Genomic DNA, 20,773 nt, shown 5'->3' on the forward strand with positions numbered 1-20,773 from the left:
GTCCCCCAAAGTAATCCCGGGCAGGTGAAGGGAGGGGGCACGTAACCCAGCCATCCCAAATTCCACACGCAGGCACTCTCTCGGTAATCCATCCTTCCAACAAGATAAGGGGGCAGGGCTTCATTGGTTGAGAAATGGGACCGAGTCAATTCCGCACGCAGCCGCTCTTTTTGCAATCTGTCCTCCCGTCAGGAAAAGGGGCGGGGTTTCCCGGTTCGGAGGCTTGGGTTGGCTTGTCAGTAGCCAGCGGAAGTCTGGCTATCCGGGCCGGGTCACGTGCCTTACGCCGTCTCCGCGCGTAGCGGCTGCGCGGCGGGGCAGTAGAGGTGGCTGTGGCCTAGAGCGGCCCGGGCTGTTCTCGGGCCCCGGCCCCGACCGGCCTCAGACCCAGACCCGCACTGGCCCTGAGCGGCTGGAGGAGTAAGAGATGGCAACGGCAGCTGTCGCGGTGGAGGACGAAGATGGCGGCGGCAGTCAGGAACGAGAGCGCCGGGGCTGCGAGCACTACGACCGCGGCTGCCTTCTCAAGGTGACAGGAGCCGGGGGAGGGGAGGGCTTCCAGGAGGCCTGCCGAAGGTGCCATCTACGCCAGGGGGATCTCGGACAGCCCAGAACCAAAGTTAGGGGGAGGGGAGTAATGGAATAATGTTAGCGCCCGGGAAGGGGACTTGTTAGTGAGGAGAACTGAAGAGGCGCGAGGTTCGTCCATGGAGATTGTCTCGAAGCATTAATGAAGTGCCTACTGTGTGCCAGATATACATAAAGAAAGGATCCTTGACCTCGAGGAACCCACAGTCTTGTTAGGAAGGTGGGGAGAGGCTGAACCGATTTGACAGATCTGGACAACCTATATATAGACCCTGCTATAGACGTCATCTACACATTTGTAGCATTTGTATAACACTTTACAGTTTGTCTTACTGATATTACCCTTCCGTACAGCCCTGGGAGGCAGGCGCTGTTGTTATCTCCATTTTACATCTGAGGAAACTGAGGCAGCCGAGGCGAAATGACCATCCCAGGATCAGATAGCCATCGAGGCTGGATTTGAATTCAGCTACTAACTATCTATCCACTGCCCCGCCTAGCTATTATTACCTATGAGTTGTTAGTGATTGACATTATTACATAGCTAGAATTTCTGCAACACTTTAAAGTCTGCGAAAACTTTACAAATATTAAGTCATTTGACTCCCCCCCCCCCCCCCCCCACGGCCCTAGGAAGGCAAGTGCTTTTATTACTGCCATTTTGCAGTTGAGAAAGCTGGTGCAAAAAAGTTAAATGACTTGTCCAGGGTCATACTGAAGCAGGAGAAATGATGGTCAGTTTCAGGTGCATGCCTGATTAGGGTGCTCCCTACTCATTCACCTCTCCACAATCAATGCAGATGACACTGCTATGAGCTAAGAGGGGGCATTAATTTGCCCCTTGGGCCTGCTGGGAGTGAAAATTTCCCTTGGAAGTCCCTGTAGCTATTATGGTTACACTGTGCCCTCAGGCATTAGTTGGCCTAGCAGGACTTGCCCTTTCTCATCTTTACTGATGGTTAGTAAGAGTGGATTGGACTGACCAGCCTAGTAGCTATATTTATTACTTATTAACTAGGTCAGTGATTGGCATCATCATCATCATTATCATCATCATTATTTTACAAGTATCTCATTTGATCCTCACAACAACCCTGGGAGGCAGGTGCTATATTACTTACCCCTATTTTACAGCTGAGGAAGTTGAAACAAATAGAGGTTGTTGACTTGCCCAGGGACATAAGAGCTAATGAGTATCTGAGGCTGGACCTATAACTCTATCCATCCCACCACTATCTCCCCCTCCATCCTGCACACTCACTACAAACCCACTGAAATGATTTGTCACAGGTTAACATCTAATTGTGGGATCAGTTTTCTAGATCTTAAACTTTTGTCGTTTCTGCTGGTGTGTCTGGAACACAGAACCATAGCTTTAGAGCTAGAAGGACCTTAGGGATCATCTTAATAGCCAGCTTTCTCATTTGTCTCATTTTATAAATGAGAACTAAAAGCTGTCCTAAAGAAGGGAAGGGAATTTTGCCCAAGATTCCAAAGAATATAAACCTTGGTCATCTGGCCATTCCTCCCCCACCCCCCAAGGGTTGGGGTTTTGTCTTTCTTTGTATAGTAGGTGCTTAATAAATGTTGACTGACTGACCAGCCAACCCCCTTATTCAAGCAGGCTAGTTTTTCTTTAAAATGAATTAAAAATCAAATTTGAGACTAAAGGCTTGTACCCCTTACTTTCTGTTAACCTCAGTAGAGAAGAGTCAGGATGACCTCCAGGCCCATTGATGATTGGCTGGTAGTTACCTCAGTGTCAGAGGAGCTTTGTTTACTTGAGTCAATGTGGGTGTTCCTTTCTTTGTTCTGGCTTAGTGGATCTCCTTTGTTAACTGTCAAAAGATCTACCATTGTCTCATTTTGTTCAAGCATGAGACTTCCCTTACCAAGGAACTGGTAGTTTAACCATCTAATTAAGATAGAACTTCTTTTCTTAATGGAATACATTTCAGTTGAAATTTCTGAAAATGCATTTTTGCTCTCTAAAGTTCTTTACTTCCTTCCTCCTCATTCTGCCCCTTCCTTCCCTTTCCCTGTCCTCCCCTCTTTACATTTTGTTTTAGAATCAATACTAAGTATTGATTCCAAGGCAGAAGAGAGATAAGGACTAGGCAATTGGGGTTAAGTGACTTGCTCAGGGTCACACAGCTAGGAATTGTCTGAGTCTAGATTTGAACCTAGGACTTGTCTCTAGACTTAGCTCTCTATCCTCTGAGCTACCTAAGCTGCTCCTGCACTTATTTCTAAGTTAGACCCAAGTTAAATCTGTCCCAGAACAATTGGCATAGTTGTTCATATTTAGAATAGATTAATCTTATTAAAAGGAGATATTCCAAGTACAGGGGAAGTTAGTCTTGGATTAGCCCTCCTTGCTGGTAAGTCTGGAGAGCACTATCACCCCAAAATATAAAAAGGCTTGAATTTGACCACAAAGTGTTTGCTACTGTTTTCTCCAAGACATATGTGATTTTTACTGATAGTATATAGTCACATTGGCCTCCTCTTGTCTTGTTATAAGGCCAGGAAAGGGACTCATTCATTTACTTCATTTCTGGTTTGAGGGCCTTGGCAAAGTCACAAAGAAGTAGAATTCAGATATAGACATTTATTGCAGAATGTTGCTTTTCTCATGTGAAGAAAAAGAAAAAAAAAACTTTTAACATTCAAATCTTCTGTTCTTTTGGGTAGGCTCCTTGCTGTGATAAATTTTATATCTGCCGCTTATGCCATGATAACAATGAAGATCATCCTCTGGACCGTTTCAAAGTAAAAGAAGTACAGTGTACCAAGTGTGGAAAAATTCAGAATGTAAGACTTTGATGCATTTCTATTTTGTAAGCTTTTTTATCCTGAGATGATTTGAAAGTTCTTAAATGTCTATTATATTTTTGTATGAAGATGTACTTTAATTTTAAGAGTGAAGTAGTTTTTATCTTAAAATTTGTTAAAAATAAAAAAGAACAGATTAATGTATTTTGGCAAGAACTAGTAATTCTGGATATTAGAATTCTACTTCATGTTTTGTTAGATTTATTATAATTATTTTTATTACATTTTCTTATAGGCTCAACAGACGTGTGAAGAATGTAGCACTGTGTTTGGAGAATATTACTGCAATATCTGCCACCTATTTGACAAAGACAAGAAGCAATATCATTGTGAGAAGTGTGGAATTTGTAGGTACTGTATGTAAACTATCCCCTCCTCCCTTACTTTTAAGGTCATTATTTAAAAAATCATTATGATTATTTTAATTTTTTAAACTTCAGCTGTAACATATTTTCAGGCCAAATATTAAAGAACAACTGAGTAAAACATTTTATAATAAGTGATACATATTACTTATAATAGGCATAGAGGAATAGATATTTTAAAGAGATTTTATTTCTCAGTAAACATTAGTCCAAATATTAAATTTTTATGTGACTTCACAGCAAGGTTTTAAAAAGCATTATGGCTCTTGCACTTGGGAAATACTTAAACCTTAATGTGCAGTTTAGAGATTCCAATTTAGCATAACAAGTTAAAATTTTATACATTGCTGGTAAATAATTAGAATGCCTATTGAGAATATTATTCAGTAATTAAACTAAATCAGTGAATATAAACAAGTTACCTTTAAGTTTTTTGGTACACATTCAGTCACGTCAGATCTTTTAAAATAAAAATCCTTGCTCCGTTATTGAGCTAAAAATGGTTATTTTTTTTGTTAACTATACAAAAAGTTATAAAAGATTTTTTTTAATGAAAGAGGTTTTAAAAAGTTTATGGACATTAGAAAATAAGGAAACTTATAAGTGATCAAAATTAATAGAGGACATTTCACAGAAGGAGTAAACTCTTCCTCAGATTTTCCCATCCGTGGGAGCAAATGTGAATTGAAATGAGTCAGATCATGCATTTGAGTTCGCCATTTTCCCCATATGTTTTCTTTACTTTTTAAATATATAGACGTTGAAAGTGGAACTTAAATATTGGTAACCATGAAATCTTAAAACTAGAAAATTTTGTTTTCCCTGGCACATTTTATGTGTAATATGACTTTATAATGTTTAGCTACTGTATAGTTATATATTCTAAGGAAGCTGCCATTTATCTCTAATGATGACAGATCTTTATTCATTGAGTCTGGCTTTATTTTTTTGGAAAAATCCACATGTAATTTATAGCTAGGGCAGCTAGATGGTACTGACTCTAGAGTCAGGAGGACCTGAGTTCAATCTGGCCAATGATACTTATTAGATGTGTGACCCTGGGTAAATCACTCAACCCTATTTGCCTCAGCTCCTCATCTATAAAATGAGCTGGAGAAGAAAATGGCAAACTGCTCTAGTATTTTTGCCAAGAAAACCTCAAATGGGGTCATGGAGAGTTGGATACGACTAATCAGCTAAACAATGATAGATTTATAGCCAAATCTAGTGAATAGATAATAATCAAGTTTAGTAGTAGTGTTAGAAAATGAGAGCAACTGTAGAGTTTAGAGGCAGCTAGGTGACTGGAGTGCTGGATTGGAGCCAGGAATACTCTTCTTCCTCAGGTCAGATCTGGCCTCAGATACCTAGTTCATACCATTCACTGGAAGGTTCGATATAGAAACTGAAATACTTTGGCCACATAATGAGAAGTCAGAGTTCATTGAAAAAAATCCTGATTTTGGGAAAGATTGAAGGTGAAAGGAAAATGGGAGAGCAGCAGCTGAGATGCTTAGATATATCATGGAAGCAGTGAATATGAGCTTGGAGAGATAGTGGAGGATAGCAGAACCTGGTGTGCTATGGATCAAAGTCAGACATGACTGAGCAACAAAGTTATAAAATGGAATTTTCTTGTGTAGCTCTGAAGATAATCCTTCCCCCCATAAAACAGTTTTTTGAAATGCCTTACCCAGTGGTGAGTTTGTTGATATGGCTTGAAGAATATAACATTTTATGTAGCTGCTCCTTATAATTTGCCTGCCTTAAAAAAAAAATATTTGATTAAATTTGCATTTGTTACTTTTCTTTCAACAAGAGTCTTCTGGTGACTATAAAACATTTTATGGCCCAAATAATTCCAAATGTATCAACCTAAGTGGTTTTTTGAGATTATCATCTGAGGGGCCAGACAGCTGGTGAGGAAGGAGATGGATAGGAACAAGGATGTAGTGTGAAGCATGATTAGTATCTCCATGAAGTAGTGCATATACTATGAGGATCTGCATAGGGTTCAACCTTTAAAGTAGTGATTCCCAAAGTGGGCGCCACTGCCCCCTGGTGGGTGCTGCAGCCATCCAGGGGCGCGGTGATGGCCACAGGTACATTTGGGGGCAGTGAATTACAGTAAGGGGTGGGGGCAGTGATAGTATGTGACAGGGGGCGCTAAGTAAAATTTTTTCTGGAAAGGGGGTGGTAGGCCAAAAAAGTTTGGGAACCACTGCTTTAAAGCTTGAAGGCCAGGCCACTGGCGAGGAGATGGAGAATGAGCCATTATCTGAAAGTTAATAAAAATCCACGCATGTTTTTTCTGGTACAATTTCAGCCTCTCCCCCAGCCTGTGCTCATTTGACCTTGGCCTAGCACGTTATCAAACCAGTAGTGATTTGTGGTCTCTTACTGGTCTAAGTAGATTTCCATCTAGGTTGTTTCCCAATCTTCCTGAGTCTCCAGTCTGACTTTAACTGTATCACTCTGCTGCAGCTATTTCAAGACATTTCCTTGTAGAGTGACTGTCCAAAAGGGAAGTCAGTTAGTCTGGTCTGACCTGTTCTTGATGGAGCCATGCCAGCCTCTTGTAATCACCACCGCCCAGTCATCTCTTTGGCGAGCCATTCTGGAGTTTGCCCAGGGATTAAAGCCAAGCTGGCATTCCTTTAATTTGTAGACTCAGTTCATCCCTTTTTGTTGCTCTTGCCCTTCCTCACTAACCTTGTTGCTTTCTGAGCTCTAGCACTGCTGTCAGTGTTTTCACAGGATCATATACACCCATGTAGGGCTTCTTAGTTTCATCCTCCAGACCTTGCTACCATCTAAAATTTCTGAAAAAATAAAATTGGTTGATACATCCACATTGAGCTTTCCAGACAAATCCTATCCCCTTTCCCCCCTTAACATTTTTTCTCTTTGTGTCTTCAGACATTTATTCTTAAGCATCTGTCCTCTAAAGCTTTATAATCTAAAGGATCTTACCCATCTTCTCTCTGAACCAACTAGATCCATGTCAATGTATGCCCAGATTTCCTTTCTTTTATCTTGTCCTCTAGAAGGAAGTGGTCACTAGTCCCTATACCCTAATACAAGTTGGCTGCCAGGTGGCCTTGGAGTTAGTAAGACCTAAGTTCAAATGCTGCTTTAGCCACTTATTAGCTATGTGACGTGACCCCGGAGGCAAGTCACTTAACCCTGTTAAAAAAAAAATCCCAAATTCTGGGGTTGTGGAAAATCTAGAATTGTCTCAAGTTTGTCCCAAATATATGGTAGAGAATGGAGAATAAATGACTTTTGTCAGGGCTAGATAGATAAAAGAGGCTTACTGAACAGTAAAGGCAACTAGGTAGCTTAGTAGACAGAATGCTGGGCCTGGATTCAGGAAGACTTCCTAAGTTCAAATCCAGTTTCAGACCCTTACTAGCTGTGTGACTCTGGGCAAGTCACTTAATCCCTTAGCTTCTGCCTTAGAACCAGTACTATGTATTGGTTCTAAGGCAGAAGAACAGCAAGAGCTAGGCAATGAGAATTAAGTGACTTGCCCAGGGTCACACAGCTAGGAAGTATCTGAGGCCAGATTTGAATTTAGGAACTCCCAACTCTAGGCCTGGCTCTCAATCCACTGAGCCACCCAGCTGCTCCCAAGCCACTTAACTTCTATTCACCTTAATCTACTGGAGAAGGAAACGGCAAACTAATCCAGTATGTGCTAAGAAAACTGTGCATTCTTGGAGTCATGAAGAGTTAGATGTGACTCAGTGAACAATGGAACTGTCAATTGGAAACTACAGTATAAGGGTTGAGAGAATATAGAAATAAGATGAGTTGGGTTTCAATAGAACTAATTTGTAAAATGTCAATTTTGAGGCAGTTCTTGAAAGGGTTGATTTATTTGCATCTTTGTGAAGAAGAAAGGGCAGCAACCAGGAGAGAGATTTTTCTCCCTTATTCCTTATGTAGCATCTAGAGTGCTGTGATCAAGGAGTATTATACTAAATGATTGTGTGAGTAAAAGATTCATCATCATATATGAATAATGGGAATTACCACTTAAAATTCTAGGCAACTTAAAGAATTCATTCATGTTACCCTAGCACTTAAGAAACATAAGGAGTCTTGAAGACCATTTAGTACAAGGCTTTTTCTTTTAAAATGATTTGCCTGCACTTATACATATAATTAGCTCCCTTCGTTTGTACTTAGGCCACACTTGGCTTCTATTTAGAGACTAGAAGCCAAAAGCTACAAAAGTCCCTATGAGTTGCCATATAGGGGAATAACCTTCACTCTGGCTCTTGCTTCCAGTGGGGACTTTAGTAACTATTTCCTGATGCCTGGAGCTATCACTGCAAGAGCCATCCCCATCTGGGAGGGAAACCTACCTGTTGTACTAAGCTGTCAGTTGTGTTGGAGAAATTAAGAAGTAGTTAGCAAGGGAGTTTGACCTACTCAACTATACAGGAAAGAATAAGCACTTTTTAAACATCTGCTGCCAGTTTTTAACATTGCTGCATTTGGATGGACAGTTGGAGAGCTTTTCCACCAGAATGTCTCTCTGGCAAGACCAGGGAAAGGGAGTTGGGAAGGCTGGATTGTTTGAAGGAAATTGCAGAGCTCTCTTCCTGACCCTGAACATCCCAGGAAAGCCAGGACTCATCATTTTGAATCAGTCATTTTACTAGTGTTGAGTGAAAGAATGTAAAGATGGTCATTAAGTGTTTTTGATGAGCAAAGTAATGACACTATTCTGATATGTAATTAAATGGACAACATCACTGGATGTGTATGTGTAAAAGTAAGAGATTATTTTCCCTTTGGATCCTAAGAGGAGTATTCTCTAGTGGAAAACAGAATTCTGAAGCATAGTATAAAGAAAACTGCAACTGCTGTTACATAGAAGATTGAGTTTTGGGAGATGAATAAAAGTTTTTAATAGGAAATTATCTTGATTGCTTTTCTATTTTTGCTAATATAGAAATTAATTGAATTTGTTCCAAAAAATAAAAGGCCAATGATCTCTGATTTTTTTTGCTTTTGTTTTGTTTTAGGAAAAGATTCTTGGCTTCTTCTCATATTTGATTTTCTTTACTCTATAGTTAGAGTTTTTTAGTTTGTAATTTAATTTGTTCATTTCTCAGGCATGGCTTTAAATTTCTAATTCAAGATAGAATTTAAGTGACTTTCTTTAAAAGGGAAATTTAAAAAAATTGTAGTGGTATTAACCCTAACTTTTTTCCCTCTTGGCCTTCATCTCTCTCTTTTTCTTATCAGGATTGGTCCGAAGGAAGACTTTTTTCACTGTTTGAAATGTAACCTATGCCTATCCTTGAGTCTCCAAGGGCATCACAAGGTACAGAAATTAGATTACTTTTAGGTACCTTGCAAATTTTTAGTTTTGCATGCATGTCCAACAAGATTTTATTATTTGAGACTAAATAATAAATAAGGTAAAATCAGAGCAGAAAAAAATAAATAAGGAGAATTACCTACTGTTGAAAAACTTTATGGTCCAGTAAAGCAGCTAAGATGTCTACACAAGTGACTATAATACAGATAGACTATGAATAGGATATAAAGAGAATTTGGGAACCCACTGCCCTGATACTTATAGAGAGAGATGAATTCTTTAGGGATGAGGATAGCAAAATTGGAGAGAAGTTTGTGAAAGCCATGTTTGAGCTAGGTTTCCAAGAATATGTGGGTTTTGGGGTGGATTGTGGATTGTGGAGGAGGAGAGTTCAGTTTGGAAAGAATTAAAAGGTGTTTTGGGCTTTGGGAACTTAAGAGATATACAGAGGTAAGAAATGAGGAATAAGGAGTTCAGTTTGGCTGGAGTGTGGATAAAGAAGGCAAGTAGTGAGAAGAGTGGGTCAGGTTTTGGAAGGCTCTACATACCAGGCTGAGCAGTCTGGGATTTTATTAGTTTGACAAGGCATCTTTGAAAGCCTTTGAGGAATGAAGTGATTTGATTGGTGCTGTACATGAGGGAGAGCAATCTGACTGGGATCTTTTGAATGGATTGGAGAAAGGAAGAGCCTGGAGACAGGAACAGGACTTGGGGAACCATCCCAAGATTCTAAATGAGAGAGAGAGTTCAAGGTCAAGTTCAAGATGGATTCCATGCCTTTTCTTCTGAACCTTTAAGGAATACTTAATGTCACTTGTAGTACAGTATTGTTGACTTTTAACTGATATAGCTTTTTGGAAATCATTGGCATTCTTTTTTAACAGTGCATACTTTTTAGCCTAATTCCCTCCCCTGTCATTCTTTAAGTCCCACAGGTTTGAAAACTTGCTGTCACCCTGGACTCTAGTCTCCCTTCACTTGCTAGGCCTGTTAAGCCTTCTCTACAAAGTCTTTCCTGTCTGTACCCTTCCCTTTTTTACTTATGACTACTACTCTGGTTCATATAACTTTGTGGAGGTCTCTCCCTCCTGTCTCTCCTCCTTTTCCTTTTTCTGTCTTCGCTTTGTCTCCCCTTTCTCTTTTGTGCTTTCTCCCCTTCTCCCTTTCCACATATCTGTATATTTATCTCTTTATACACATGTACATTGTTTATTCATTTCAGAGAAATGAATTTCCTAACTTTTGCATTAGCCAGTAGTAGACTGTTGCTTCTTTGGTAGCTCTAAGACATTCAATGATCCACTTGTGGATTTAATTTAAAAATACTCTTTGTCTTTGTTTTGATATAGTGTATTGAGAATGTTTCCAGGCAGAATTGTCCCATATGTTTGGAGGTGAGTTTTGTTTTTTGTCTTTATCTTGTTTCCTATGGCAAAGCCATGGGATCTTTACATTGAGTTGGAACTAACACTAGTATTTGCTTCCTTTGCAGGACATCCATACATCCCGAGTAGTTGCTCATGTCTTGCCATGTGGGCATCTTTTACACAGGTAGGTAAAAGGACCTTTCTTTTCCTGTAAAATATTAAAATATAAATATATATAAAATAAGCAACATTTAAAAATGGACAAATTTAAATTAAATTAAATTAAATTATTTTCTTTCAGAACATGTTATGAAGAAATGTTAAAAGAGTGAGTATCATACATTTTGGCAGTCCTACATTTTGGCAGTTTAGTAACATCTTGAGGGTCTCTCTGGCCCTTGAAAGTGTGATGATCTCCATCCAGAAGTTAACCATGCCAGTCTATTCCTCTGTTTGGGAAGAGAGGCCTGTCTAGACCCTGCTTTGGAGCACCTCATCTCTGAAGACTCCCTCTCACATTAGAGATGGCCTTGTTGTTTTTATACTTGGCCCATAGTTATTGCCAGAGAAGAAAGCTGGAGCAGGTAGCTATTGGTAGTACTAGTGAATTTTGCAAACAGAAGGTTTTGTAAAATAAATTGTTAGCCAGGTGACAACATAGCCTTAGGCCTAGAGGCTTCTAGAAGCTGTGACATTCCTGATTATCAGTGGTGGGAGGAGAGCAAGAGACTGAGTGTCCCGTATCATCCACTCCCTGCTAGGTAGGATGGCTTGATAGTGGGAAATGACAGGAATCCCATTTTGAGGAGGGATGACCTGATAGAGTAAATCATGTTTATATAGAACATAAGCAAGAGGTTAAATTTGGTGCAAGATGCAGAGCTGCTAGGTATTTCTGTTTTGAGAAGGGAGCAGCATGCCATGAATGATCAAATGACATATTTTGTCCTTTTGAAGGCATTACCAGAATAATTTTAAAAGTTTTATTACTGCACAAAAAGAAGGCTAATTGAATAACTTAAATGTCTCAAGTAGTACAACTAGGTAGTGTAGTGGGTAGAGTACTAGGTTTAGAGTTAGGAAGACAATTTCAAATTCAGCCTGAGACATTTTTTTGCTGTGTGACCCCATGCAAGTCATTTAGTCTCTGTTTGCCTCAGGTTCTTCATTAAAATGGGGATTATAATGGTACCTACCTCCTAGAGTTGTTGTGAGACCCAAACAAGATTATATTTGTAAAGTGCTTGGCACAGAACCTGGCATATAGTGCTTGCTATAAAAATGTGAGCCATGACTATGATTATTTTTATTACATGGTTATTTTGCAGAGAAAACAAAATGGTTTGTTATTTTCAGAAATACAAGGAAATAATGGCAAAAAATAGAGCAGTGTAAGGAAGAACCTTTATTCTGAGAGTGATTAAGCACTGAAACAAGAGGGTAGAGACCCTCCAATCAGTGGTTTTTCTGTTTCAAGTGACTTATATTGGCTGCTTAAAGACAATGAACTGGCCTTGCTCTTATTGTAGACTCACTGGGTGCTGAATTTGTAAAAGAATGTTTTTTCTTGTTTATAGAGGCTACAGGTGTCCATTATGTATGCACTCTGCTCTAGATATGACTCGCTATTGGCGGCAGTTGGATAATGAAGTAGCACAAACTCCAATGCCAACAGAATATCAGAATATGACTGTGGAAGTGAGTATTAAAATCATTTTTCAAACTTTTAAAAGTTACCTAAGAATTCTTCTTGCCCTTCTCCTCCTCTTCTGACACTGATCCTTGTGCTTATTACATTATAGCTCAAGATTATTTGCTTTCTGACCTCAAAAAAGTCCTTTTAAGAATAATCTTTTGGGGTAGCCAGGTGGCTCGGGATAGAAAGCCAGGCCTGGAGTTAGGAGGGTCCGGGTTAAAATCAGGCCTCAGGTACTTCCTAGCTATGTTACCCTGGGCCGGTCACCTAATCCCCATTGCCTAGCCTTTACCACTTTTATGCCTTAGAACCAGTACTTGGTCTTGATTCTTAAGACCAGAAGGGAAGGACTTTTAAAAAAAAAGAATTATCTTGAGGATCTTATCAATGGAAAATATAAGGAACCAATAGCACGAGCAGGATTTTATCTCCTGTATGACTGAAAAAACATTTTTTTAGTAGAACAAAATAAAGTCTTTAAACCTCTTCCCTCTTCCACCACCTCAACAGAATGTTTCTTGCATATTTTGAGATATAATAAGATTGTGTGATAGACTTAACCATCCTGATGATGATGCTTGCACCTCTTCTGCCAACATCCTGGCTTGTCCTGAGGATTATGTAAGATTGGATGCAAGATAGAATTATGTGCTCATGCACAGAGGCATAGAACCTGAGTAGGTACATGTAAAGAACAAGTATTTTATTTTGAAGCCTGGTCCAAGGATTGGAGAGGGAGAGAAGGGAGAAGCCTTTAAGCTTAATTTGAAAAGGAAGCAGATAAATGGGGCATTTGATATTTTCTGTGTTAATTTTTCTTTGTAGAGGAACACCACCAATATCAAAAATAAAGAAGTCCTGACATTTTGATGAGCTGATGGAGTTTTTGTGTAGCTCAGAGCCAGGGTGACTAGTGTGTTCTTCAGGGCACTACTGCAAGATGAGTCTTTTAAACCTCGTGTGTTTATATGGATCTGGACCTGTGGATTTACAAATGTGCTGCAACCTTTAGTTGTAAGAGTTGCCTATGGTACTGAGGGGCAAATGGCCAGTGTGTGTGAGAGGCAGCACTTGAACCCAGATCTTGATTCTGAGTCCTTCCAATGGTTTTAAATGGTACATTTTAAAGATAAACTAAGTGATCAATTACAGATTTATATTTTCTGAATTTATTTTTCTTTGAAATGATGTAGATGACATCTTAGGACTTTTAGTTTAGAAAAGTAAAACCTAAGTCTTCAAAATATGTTTGTATATTTCTTAGGATTTTCTTGGAAAGAAAATTCTTTCCCTGAATGTCTTTTTGGTTTTGTGTGTGTGTGTTTTTTTTTTTGTCACAGATTCTTTGCAATGATTGCAGTGCCCGCTCTACAGTCCAGTTCCACATATTAGGAATGAAATGTAAGAGCTGTGAGTCATATAATACTGCCCAGGATGGAGGATGTGGAATTCCTCTAGAACAACAGTGACCAGCCTCTTTAGACTGCATAGGACTGCATCAGAAGATTCACCGTCGTTTCTGAAATAAGAGACATTCCTTTAGTATGCTGTTGCTATGATATCACGAACATTAGTGAAAGGTTTGTGGTCATGTCACATCATCAACTCCCAATACAGGGACCTATTAATCAGGCTCTTACTAGAATTGTCATCATTTTTATTGTTGTGCAAAAACCAGAGTTCTACCATTGAGTAGGAATTCCTTCAATGTTATTTAGAACTGAAATAATATTCTGCTTTGAAATTGATGTTCATTAAAATATATAATTCCATTGAACTTCTTAAGCGAAGCTATGCATCCAGATCCTATAAATAGTTCTTAATAGAACTGTGCTTAATATAAAAACTTTATGTATCTTAAGGGCTGTATTATAAAACTGAAGTTTATCTTATTGTCTAAACTTTAGAATTTTATAAAGCAGTTCCTTTTGAATACTATAAATGTATATTTTAATGTTACATCAAATAAAAATTCTTGGCATAGTCTGTCGTAGAAAGTTTTTCCAGGGTCATTGTCTAGTTCAAATTAAGTTTGGTTACAAATAAAAGTTTTGGTTACAATGGTAAATTCACTTGGATTCATTTATTATTTAAATGTCTTATTTCACTAACAGCTAGGAGAGAGATGTTTTATAAAATACATCTACTGTAAGATGCCAGATTTATTAAACTAAGCTGTGACTTGTTGATGTTTTAATCTACCCTCAATTATTATCTCATTTCCCATTTTATTCTTTCCTCTGAAATCCTATCTCTATTTCCCAAATTTAGAATAGATGATCTAAGATATTATTTCACTGACTTTCATTTTCTTAGCTTCTTTCCTTCCTACTTCAAAACTCAGCATCACTTCCTCTTCCTGTGGCTCACAAAAGTATCCTTATATTATATTGTCTTTGCCAAATCCCTGTAGACATGTGCCTTTGATCCCATTCTTATTTCCTCTGGGACCTTCTTGTATGCCTCTTCTATCTTTGCTTTACTGTTGGCTTCTTTCTTTCTCCTTTCTCAGATCTTCCAAATTCTAAAAAACACTTTTGCCTTTATCATTCTAGTTCTTATCCCACATTTCTTGAAAAATTGTCTATACATGTTACTAGTCTCTTTGGCTGTTTGTAATCTGACTTTTGCCTTCATTCCTCTAAGGCCTTCAATAACCCAAGCACCAACTCCAGTGAACTTCTCTTTCTCGTACTTCATTGTGACAGCTTGCCCATACCAGTGACTAGGTAGATTCTCCTTTCATAGTTTGGGACATACAATGCCCTTAGGTATTTGACAACTTCAAAAACCCCTTCTCTGTCTGCTCCTGTTCACTCTGTGAGTGTTCCTCAAAGAATGTCTTAGACCTCCCTCTCCTGTCTCATTCATTCCTATAGCTCTTTCATTGAGGAAGAAGAGTAGTTATTTTTTATGTTCAGGCCTGATATCACCTCTATCTCTTGCTGCTTTCATGATCTCTTAAGACATCTTGTCTTACTGTGTCTCAGACTTGACATGGTCAAAACTTTTCCTCAAAATTCTGCTTTGCTATTGCCTGTGACATTATTAACCCAGCCTTCCTTTTGCTGAGGTCTTTTGAGTCTTCCTTCTTCAGCCAATCAACTATCAAGGCTTTAGGCTAGATTTTTCCTAACCCTGAGTGGGTTACTTAACCCCAGCCATCCTGAGTGTTCTAAATTGGAGGGGAAGAACCTCACTCAGTTTCAGGGAAGTACTTGGGAGTATATTGGTCTCATGGTAATTATTTCTTAAGCCTCCTTCCATATGAGCCTTCCCATGTTTCTCCTAAAGCTCCTATTGGTCCTTTCTTGCAGTACACCATTATTCATATACCCCAATTTGGGAAAATTTTGTGGCTCTCTTTAATGTGAATAACTCAACCCTTTTTGCATGTGAAGGTTTTTTTTTGTCTTTGTTTTTTTCTTGCTGATAACCTTCTTGGAGCAAAATATTGACAGTGGAATTGCTTGAGTGAAAGGCATAGAAAAATAGAACTTTTGGAAGACCATGGTTCCAAAAGGAATCCCCAAAAGACTAAGCAAAAGGTACTAGCTGAAGTAGTAGCAAGCACTCTTCCCAGTTACTCCTGGGATAGGGAGAAAACCAGGAAGAATTCATCATGAGTGCTTGCCCAAAGTAAAAAAAAAGGTATTTTGGAGTAATATGAGTAGTACCAGTTCAAAAAGGTTTGAACTATTTGCTGGGCAGTAGGCAGCCACTTAAGATTTTTTAGTAGAAGAGGCACCTGACCAGATTTCAGTTGAAGGAGTATTATTTTGCAAGCAAAAAGGAGAAATGGGGGCTGGATAAAAAGTGGAAATGTGAAGAACTCTTTAGGAAGTTATAATGCAGCCACCTGGACTAATGAGGTTCAGTTTTAGAGTAACCACAGAAGGAACAGCAGAATAACAAATTGGATAGGTGTTTATGGAATGGACTTAGCGATTGATTGAAAATAATAAAGGAAACAGAAAATCCAAAGGATACCTCAAAGTTGTGGAAATGCTGTGAGTGGCTATGGCCATGAAGTCAAAACAAGTCAGTTTCCAAAGAAAGATAACGGGCTTGGTTTTAGATGTTGATATTCAGTCATGTCCAACTCTTCATGACTCCATCTGGGGTTTTCTTGGCAGAGATACTGGAGTGGTTTGTCATTTCATTCTCCAGCTTACTTAACAGATGAGGGAACTGAGACAAACACAGTTAAGTGACTTGTCCAGGGTCACACAGCATCTGAGGTCAGATTTGAGCTCAGGTCCTCCTGACTCATGAACTGACACTATCCATTGTACCACCTAGCTGTCCTTTGGGTACTAATGGAATAGATGGGTGTAGGAGATGTGGGTCTAGAACTCCATAGAAGTCTTAGATGGCCATACAAATGTAGAAGTCATCTACAGTATAGAGAAGTGATAGTTGAAGCCATGAATGTGAGTGAAGTTGCCAAAGGATGAATGTATATCCAGAAATGGGCCAAGGATAGAACATGGAGGAGCAGTACCCGTGTTAAAGATTTGAAGAGGGAGCGAAGACGAACAATTTAGAGAGAGAGAAGAATCGAGAATGTGGTGTCTACAAGTGAGGAGCAAATAGATGATAGGAGGGATTGGTCATTTGTTGCAGATGTTGCTGAGAGACCAAGGAAGATTACAAAGACCACTGGATTTGGCTGAGAGGGCGAGGAAGATTACAAAGACCACTGGATTTGGCAGTTTTCTGATTGCCATTTTGGTCATTTTGGAACAAGACAATAATCTGTAGGCAGCTGCAAGGGAGGGAGTAGGAAAGCCTTACTGAAGAGGTAAATCTTGGAGAAGGTGGGAAGGAAGAAAATTGAAGGCGCACAGATGGAGGGAGGATTAGTAAGGAAGGCAATGGTTTAATTTAGCAAACATTTATAAAGCAAATATGAGGTCTTGGGGATACCAGATGAAAGAATCTTCCCCTGCCCTCTAAGGATTTACATTCTAGCGGTTGGGGTATACAACTTAAATATACCAGAGGACATTCAAGATAAATTGTAGGAGAGTGCTTCTAGGGAGATCAGACCAAGCTTTCTACCTGAACTTGAAGGAAGCTAGAAGAACATAGTTCTAGGAGGGACTTGAGTAGCCATCTGGTCCAATCTCTTCTCTTTAGGTGTGAGCTCCACTCCATGTCCCTGTGGCCCTAGGTCTCCCATTGGTGCCTTCCTTTTGGAGCCTCAGCTTTGAAAAAGGGCTGGCTCAGGCCAGTCATCCTTTATTCTCCATACTCCACACCTTACCTGCTTTTCAGCCCCCTTTTTGGAGTTGTCTTTCCCTATTAAGATATAAATTCCTTGAGTGCATGGACTCTCCTTCTTTTTGCTTAGATTTGTATTCCCAGTGCTCATTGACATGAGGAAATAGGCACAGGGAAGTTAGCAACTTGCCCAACATCATACAGTAAATGGAAGAGCTAAGATTTGAACTGCAGTCCCAGTTCATCACTCTTTCCAAAATAGCACAATGCTTCCAGTTTGTCTGAAACATAGTCTCTGTGAAGGGAAGTAATGTTAAATATCTGAAAAGGTAGACTGGAACTAGATTGAGGACTTTAAATGTCAAGCTGAGAAACTTATAGTTAGGGAGCCGCTGAAGATTCTTGAGTAAGGGAGCGACATTCAAACCTGTGCATTAGGAAGATTATTTTGGAAGCTATTTAGAAACTGAGTTGGAGTGGGTGGATACTTGAAACAGGGAGACTGAAACAGGCTGTAGTTTAGATGAGGTGATGAAGGCCTTCATTATTTTGGTAATGGTGTGAGTGGGGAGAATATGTAAGGTGAATGTAGAAATACTAAGACTTAGCCACCAGAGTTTTAAGAGAAGAGGAAGAGTTGAGACACTATTTCCCTCAAAAGAAAGAGCTAAGTTTGGTAGAATGAATGGATTAAATAGTCAAGATAACTGGTTATTTGTCCTAGGGAGGGTATCCTAGGGGAGATGTCTAGGTGGTTAGACCTTGCCTGGGGCTCAGGAAAACTACAAGGGCTGAAGACAAAGATTTTGAAGTAATCTTTGCAGAGATGATAGTTGAATCCATGGGAGCTTATAAGATCACCAAGAGAAGATGCTGACATGAAACAGTCTGAATAAATCACTGGTTGAATTCAGCTTTTTTTTAGCAAATTGATGCAAAGGATATACAAATATAGCTGTAATTTTTAAAAAGAACCCAAAGGGAACCAGAGAGGAGAAGATAGCTGTAAGTACTTTTAGCAGGAAGGCAAATTAGAAAATGTCTTATGGAAAAGAGAATCTAAATATGGTCATCTTACAGTTTGCCTCTGAGGACTTGGTAGCAAAGTTTTGTGATTCATATCAGACATTTTATATTATATATATATATATATATACACACACACACACACATGTAGTTTGAAAATGGGGGAAAAATGCTTTAATAAATATGACATAAGTAGAAACCTTAAAAGCATAATAAAGTACACAACAGGCATTAGCTAACTGAGATCCTAATCAGTGGCTTCAATTTTGAATTCTCCAACACCAAGTAGAACAATTAGGATTCTTTACTTATATAGAAACCAATTTAAGGTCCTCATTATTGTACCAGTTATAGGTAGCAATGTGTTGGTAAAACACATTGTAAAAGTTTGAGTTATGATTACCATTTGTGTATTTCCCATCATTTTGATTTCCTCTCCTAGTCCTGCCCTTCCTTTCACTATTTCCTTCTACATCAGTGTTTTGCTTTTAATCAATCTTCCTAATCCCCACCTTTATTTTACTTCCCTTCCCACCCCTTATTTTCTGTAGAGTCTATTGAATTCCCTCCCCTCTCTCTTTCCCTCCCTTTTGGTACTCCTTACCCCATTCCCCCTCAAATTTTCCCCTCTCAACTTCCCTGTAGGGTAAGATACAATTTGATACCCCAGTGGATCTAGATGCTTTTCCCTCTCAAGAGTTGATTCCACTGAGAGTAAGGTTTAAGTATTACCTATTGGCACTCTCTTCCTTTCCTTATAATAGTATTCTTCCCCTCCCCCTCCCATGTGTCTTTTTTTGTAGTATGATTTATATCCTATTTTTCTTATTCTTTCAAGTTTTTCTTGGTGCCATCTTTTATTCCACCCCCTTTCTTTTTTACATATCATCTTAAATCACTTAGTACCCCAGCCACTACCTATAAGTAATTCTTATAATTACTATGATAGTTAATACAGTTTTTGAAAGTTACAAATACATTTTTCCATATAAAGGAGTATAGACAATTTGACCTTACTAAAGTCCTTAAAAGAAAAAAAAAATTCCCCTCTCTTGTTTACTTTTTCATGTTTCTCTTGAGTTTTGTATTTGGATATCATATTTTCTGTTTAGTTCTGGTCTTTTCTTTACAAATACCTGGAAATCTTCTATTTTGTTAAATGACCATTCTTTTCCTTGGAAGTATTTGGTCAGTTTTGATGGGTAGGTGATCCTTGGTTGTAGGACCAATTCGCTTGCCTTTCTGCATATCATATTCCAAGCCTTGTGGTCCTTTAGTGTGGAGGCTGCCAGATCCTGTGTATTCTTGATTGGTACTCCTTAATATCTGAATTGTCTCTTTTTGGCTTCTTGCAATATTTTCTCCTTAGTTTGGAAGCTCTTGAATTTGGCAATTACATCCCTGGGAGTTGTCTTTTGAGGATTTAAAGTAAAAGGTGATCTATGGACTCTTTCAATGTCTATTTTGCCCGCTTGTTCAAGAATATCAGGGCAGTTTTCTTGGATAATTTCTTGTAGTATGATGTCATGTTCTCAGATTGTCTCTCCTGGACCTATTTTCTAAGTCAGCCATTTTCTCAATGAGATATTCCATGTTTCCTTCTAATTTGTCATTCTTTTGACTTTGCTTTATTAATTCTTGATGTCTTGTGACATCATTAGCTTCTACTTGCCCAATTCTAGTTTTTAAAGACTGGTTTTCAGCTGTGATCTTTTGATTTTCCTTTTCAGTTTGGTCTAACCTGATTTTCATGGCTTCCAGCAGATCAATTTTGGTCTTCAATCTGCTTATCGTTTCATTTGATTTCTGGGCTTCTTTTTCCAAGTGGGACATTCTGCCTTATAAATTGTTATTTTCTTTTTGAATTATTTCCCACTTTTCTTGCCAAGTTTCTTTTCTTTCTCACTTGGTTTATCATCTCAAATCTGAGCTCCTCAAGAGCTTATAACCAATTTCCATTTTTGGGGAAGGTTCGGATGTATTTGCTTCTTTTTTGTTCTCTGCTGTCTCTTCTGTAGTCTGGAGTTTTTCTCCATAGAAATTTTCCAGGGGTCAGAGGCTTTTTCTTGTTTGTTTGTTTGTTTGTTTGTTTGTTTGTTTGTTTTTGATAGTTGTAGATTGTAGTTCTTGGGCATTGGTGGCCATTGCTTTGTTAGTTTTTTCTTCCCTTCCCAGTCAGAAGTATGAGTGAGGAGGGCAGGCTCTCTGTGTATTGAACTATAGAGTGGTTTTTGAGGCTATTTTTCAGTCTCTGCTGTGTCTTCTGTGCGCAGTCCCTCTCTGTCTTATCTCCGTGTTCCTCATCCTCCTGGGGTCCCAAGTCTTGCTGCTC

General features: G+C 39.0%; 1 protein-coding gene across 5 annotated transcripts; it reads left to right on the forward strand.

The window, feature by feature from the left end:
• Positions 1–317: 317 nt before the first annotated feature.
• On the forward strand, positions 318–14,350 carry RCHY1 (ring finger and CHY zinc finger domain containing 1). 5 transcript variants are annotated; one of them, XM_044680118.1, is made up of 9 exons: positions 318–529; positions 3,283–3,402; positions 3,659–3,774; positions 9,051–9,129; positions 10,476–10,520; positions 10,619–10,677; positions 10,795–10,821; positions 12,071–12,191; positions 13,530–14,350. In XM_044680118.1, the coding sequence occupies exons 1-9, from the start codon at positions 428–430 to the stop codon at positions 13,656–13,658; spliced, it is 798 nt and encodes a 265-aa protein (XP_044536053.1). In that variant the 5' UTR covers positions 318–427; the 3' UTR covers positions 13,659–14,350. The 5 variants fall into 5 exon arrangements, with proteins under 5 accessions (XP_044536053.1, XP_044536055.1, XP_044536054.1 ...); XM_044680120.1 differs by having other exon boundaries at positions 318–488; XM_044680119.1 differs by lacking the exon at positions 10,795–10,821.
• Positions 14,351–20,773: the final 6,423 nt, after the last annotated feature.

This window comes from Gracilinanus agilis, chromosome 6 (assembly GCF_016433145.1).
Source record: "Gracilinanus agilis isolate LMUSP501 chromosome 6, AgileGrace, whole genome shotgun sequence".
Taxonomy (NCBI): Eukaryota; Metazoa; Chordata; class Mammalia; order Didelphimorphia; family Didelphidae; genus Gracilinanus; species Gracilinanus agilis.

What these genes read in the sequence shown, in the direction of transcription:
- RCHY1 (XM_044680118.1), top strand. Translation starts at nt 428, where the DNA reads ATGGCAACGGCAGCTGTCGCGGTGGAGGACGAAGATGGCGGCGGCAGT. An exon ending in ATTGTCCCATATGTTTGGAG is followed by an intron (nt 10,521 to 10,618) that starts GTGAGTTTTGTT and finishes CTTCCTTTGCAG; the next exon opens with GACATCCATACATCCCGAGT. An exon ending in ATCAGAATATGACTGTGGAA is followed by an intron (nt 12,192 to 13,529) that starts GTGAGTATTAAA and finishes TTTTTGTCACAG; the next exon opens with ATTCTTTGCAATGATTGCAG.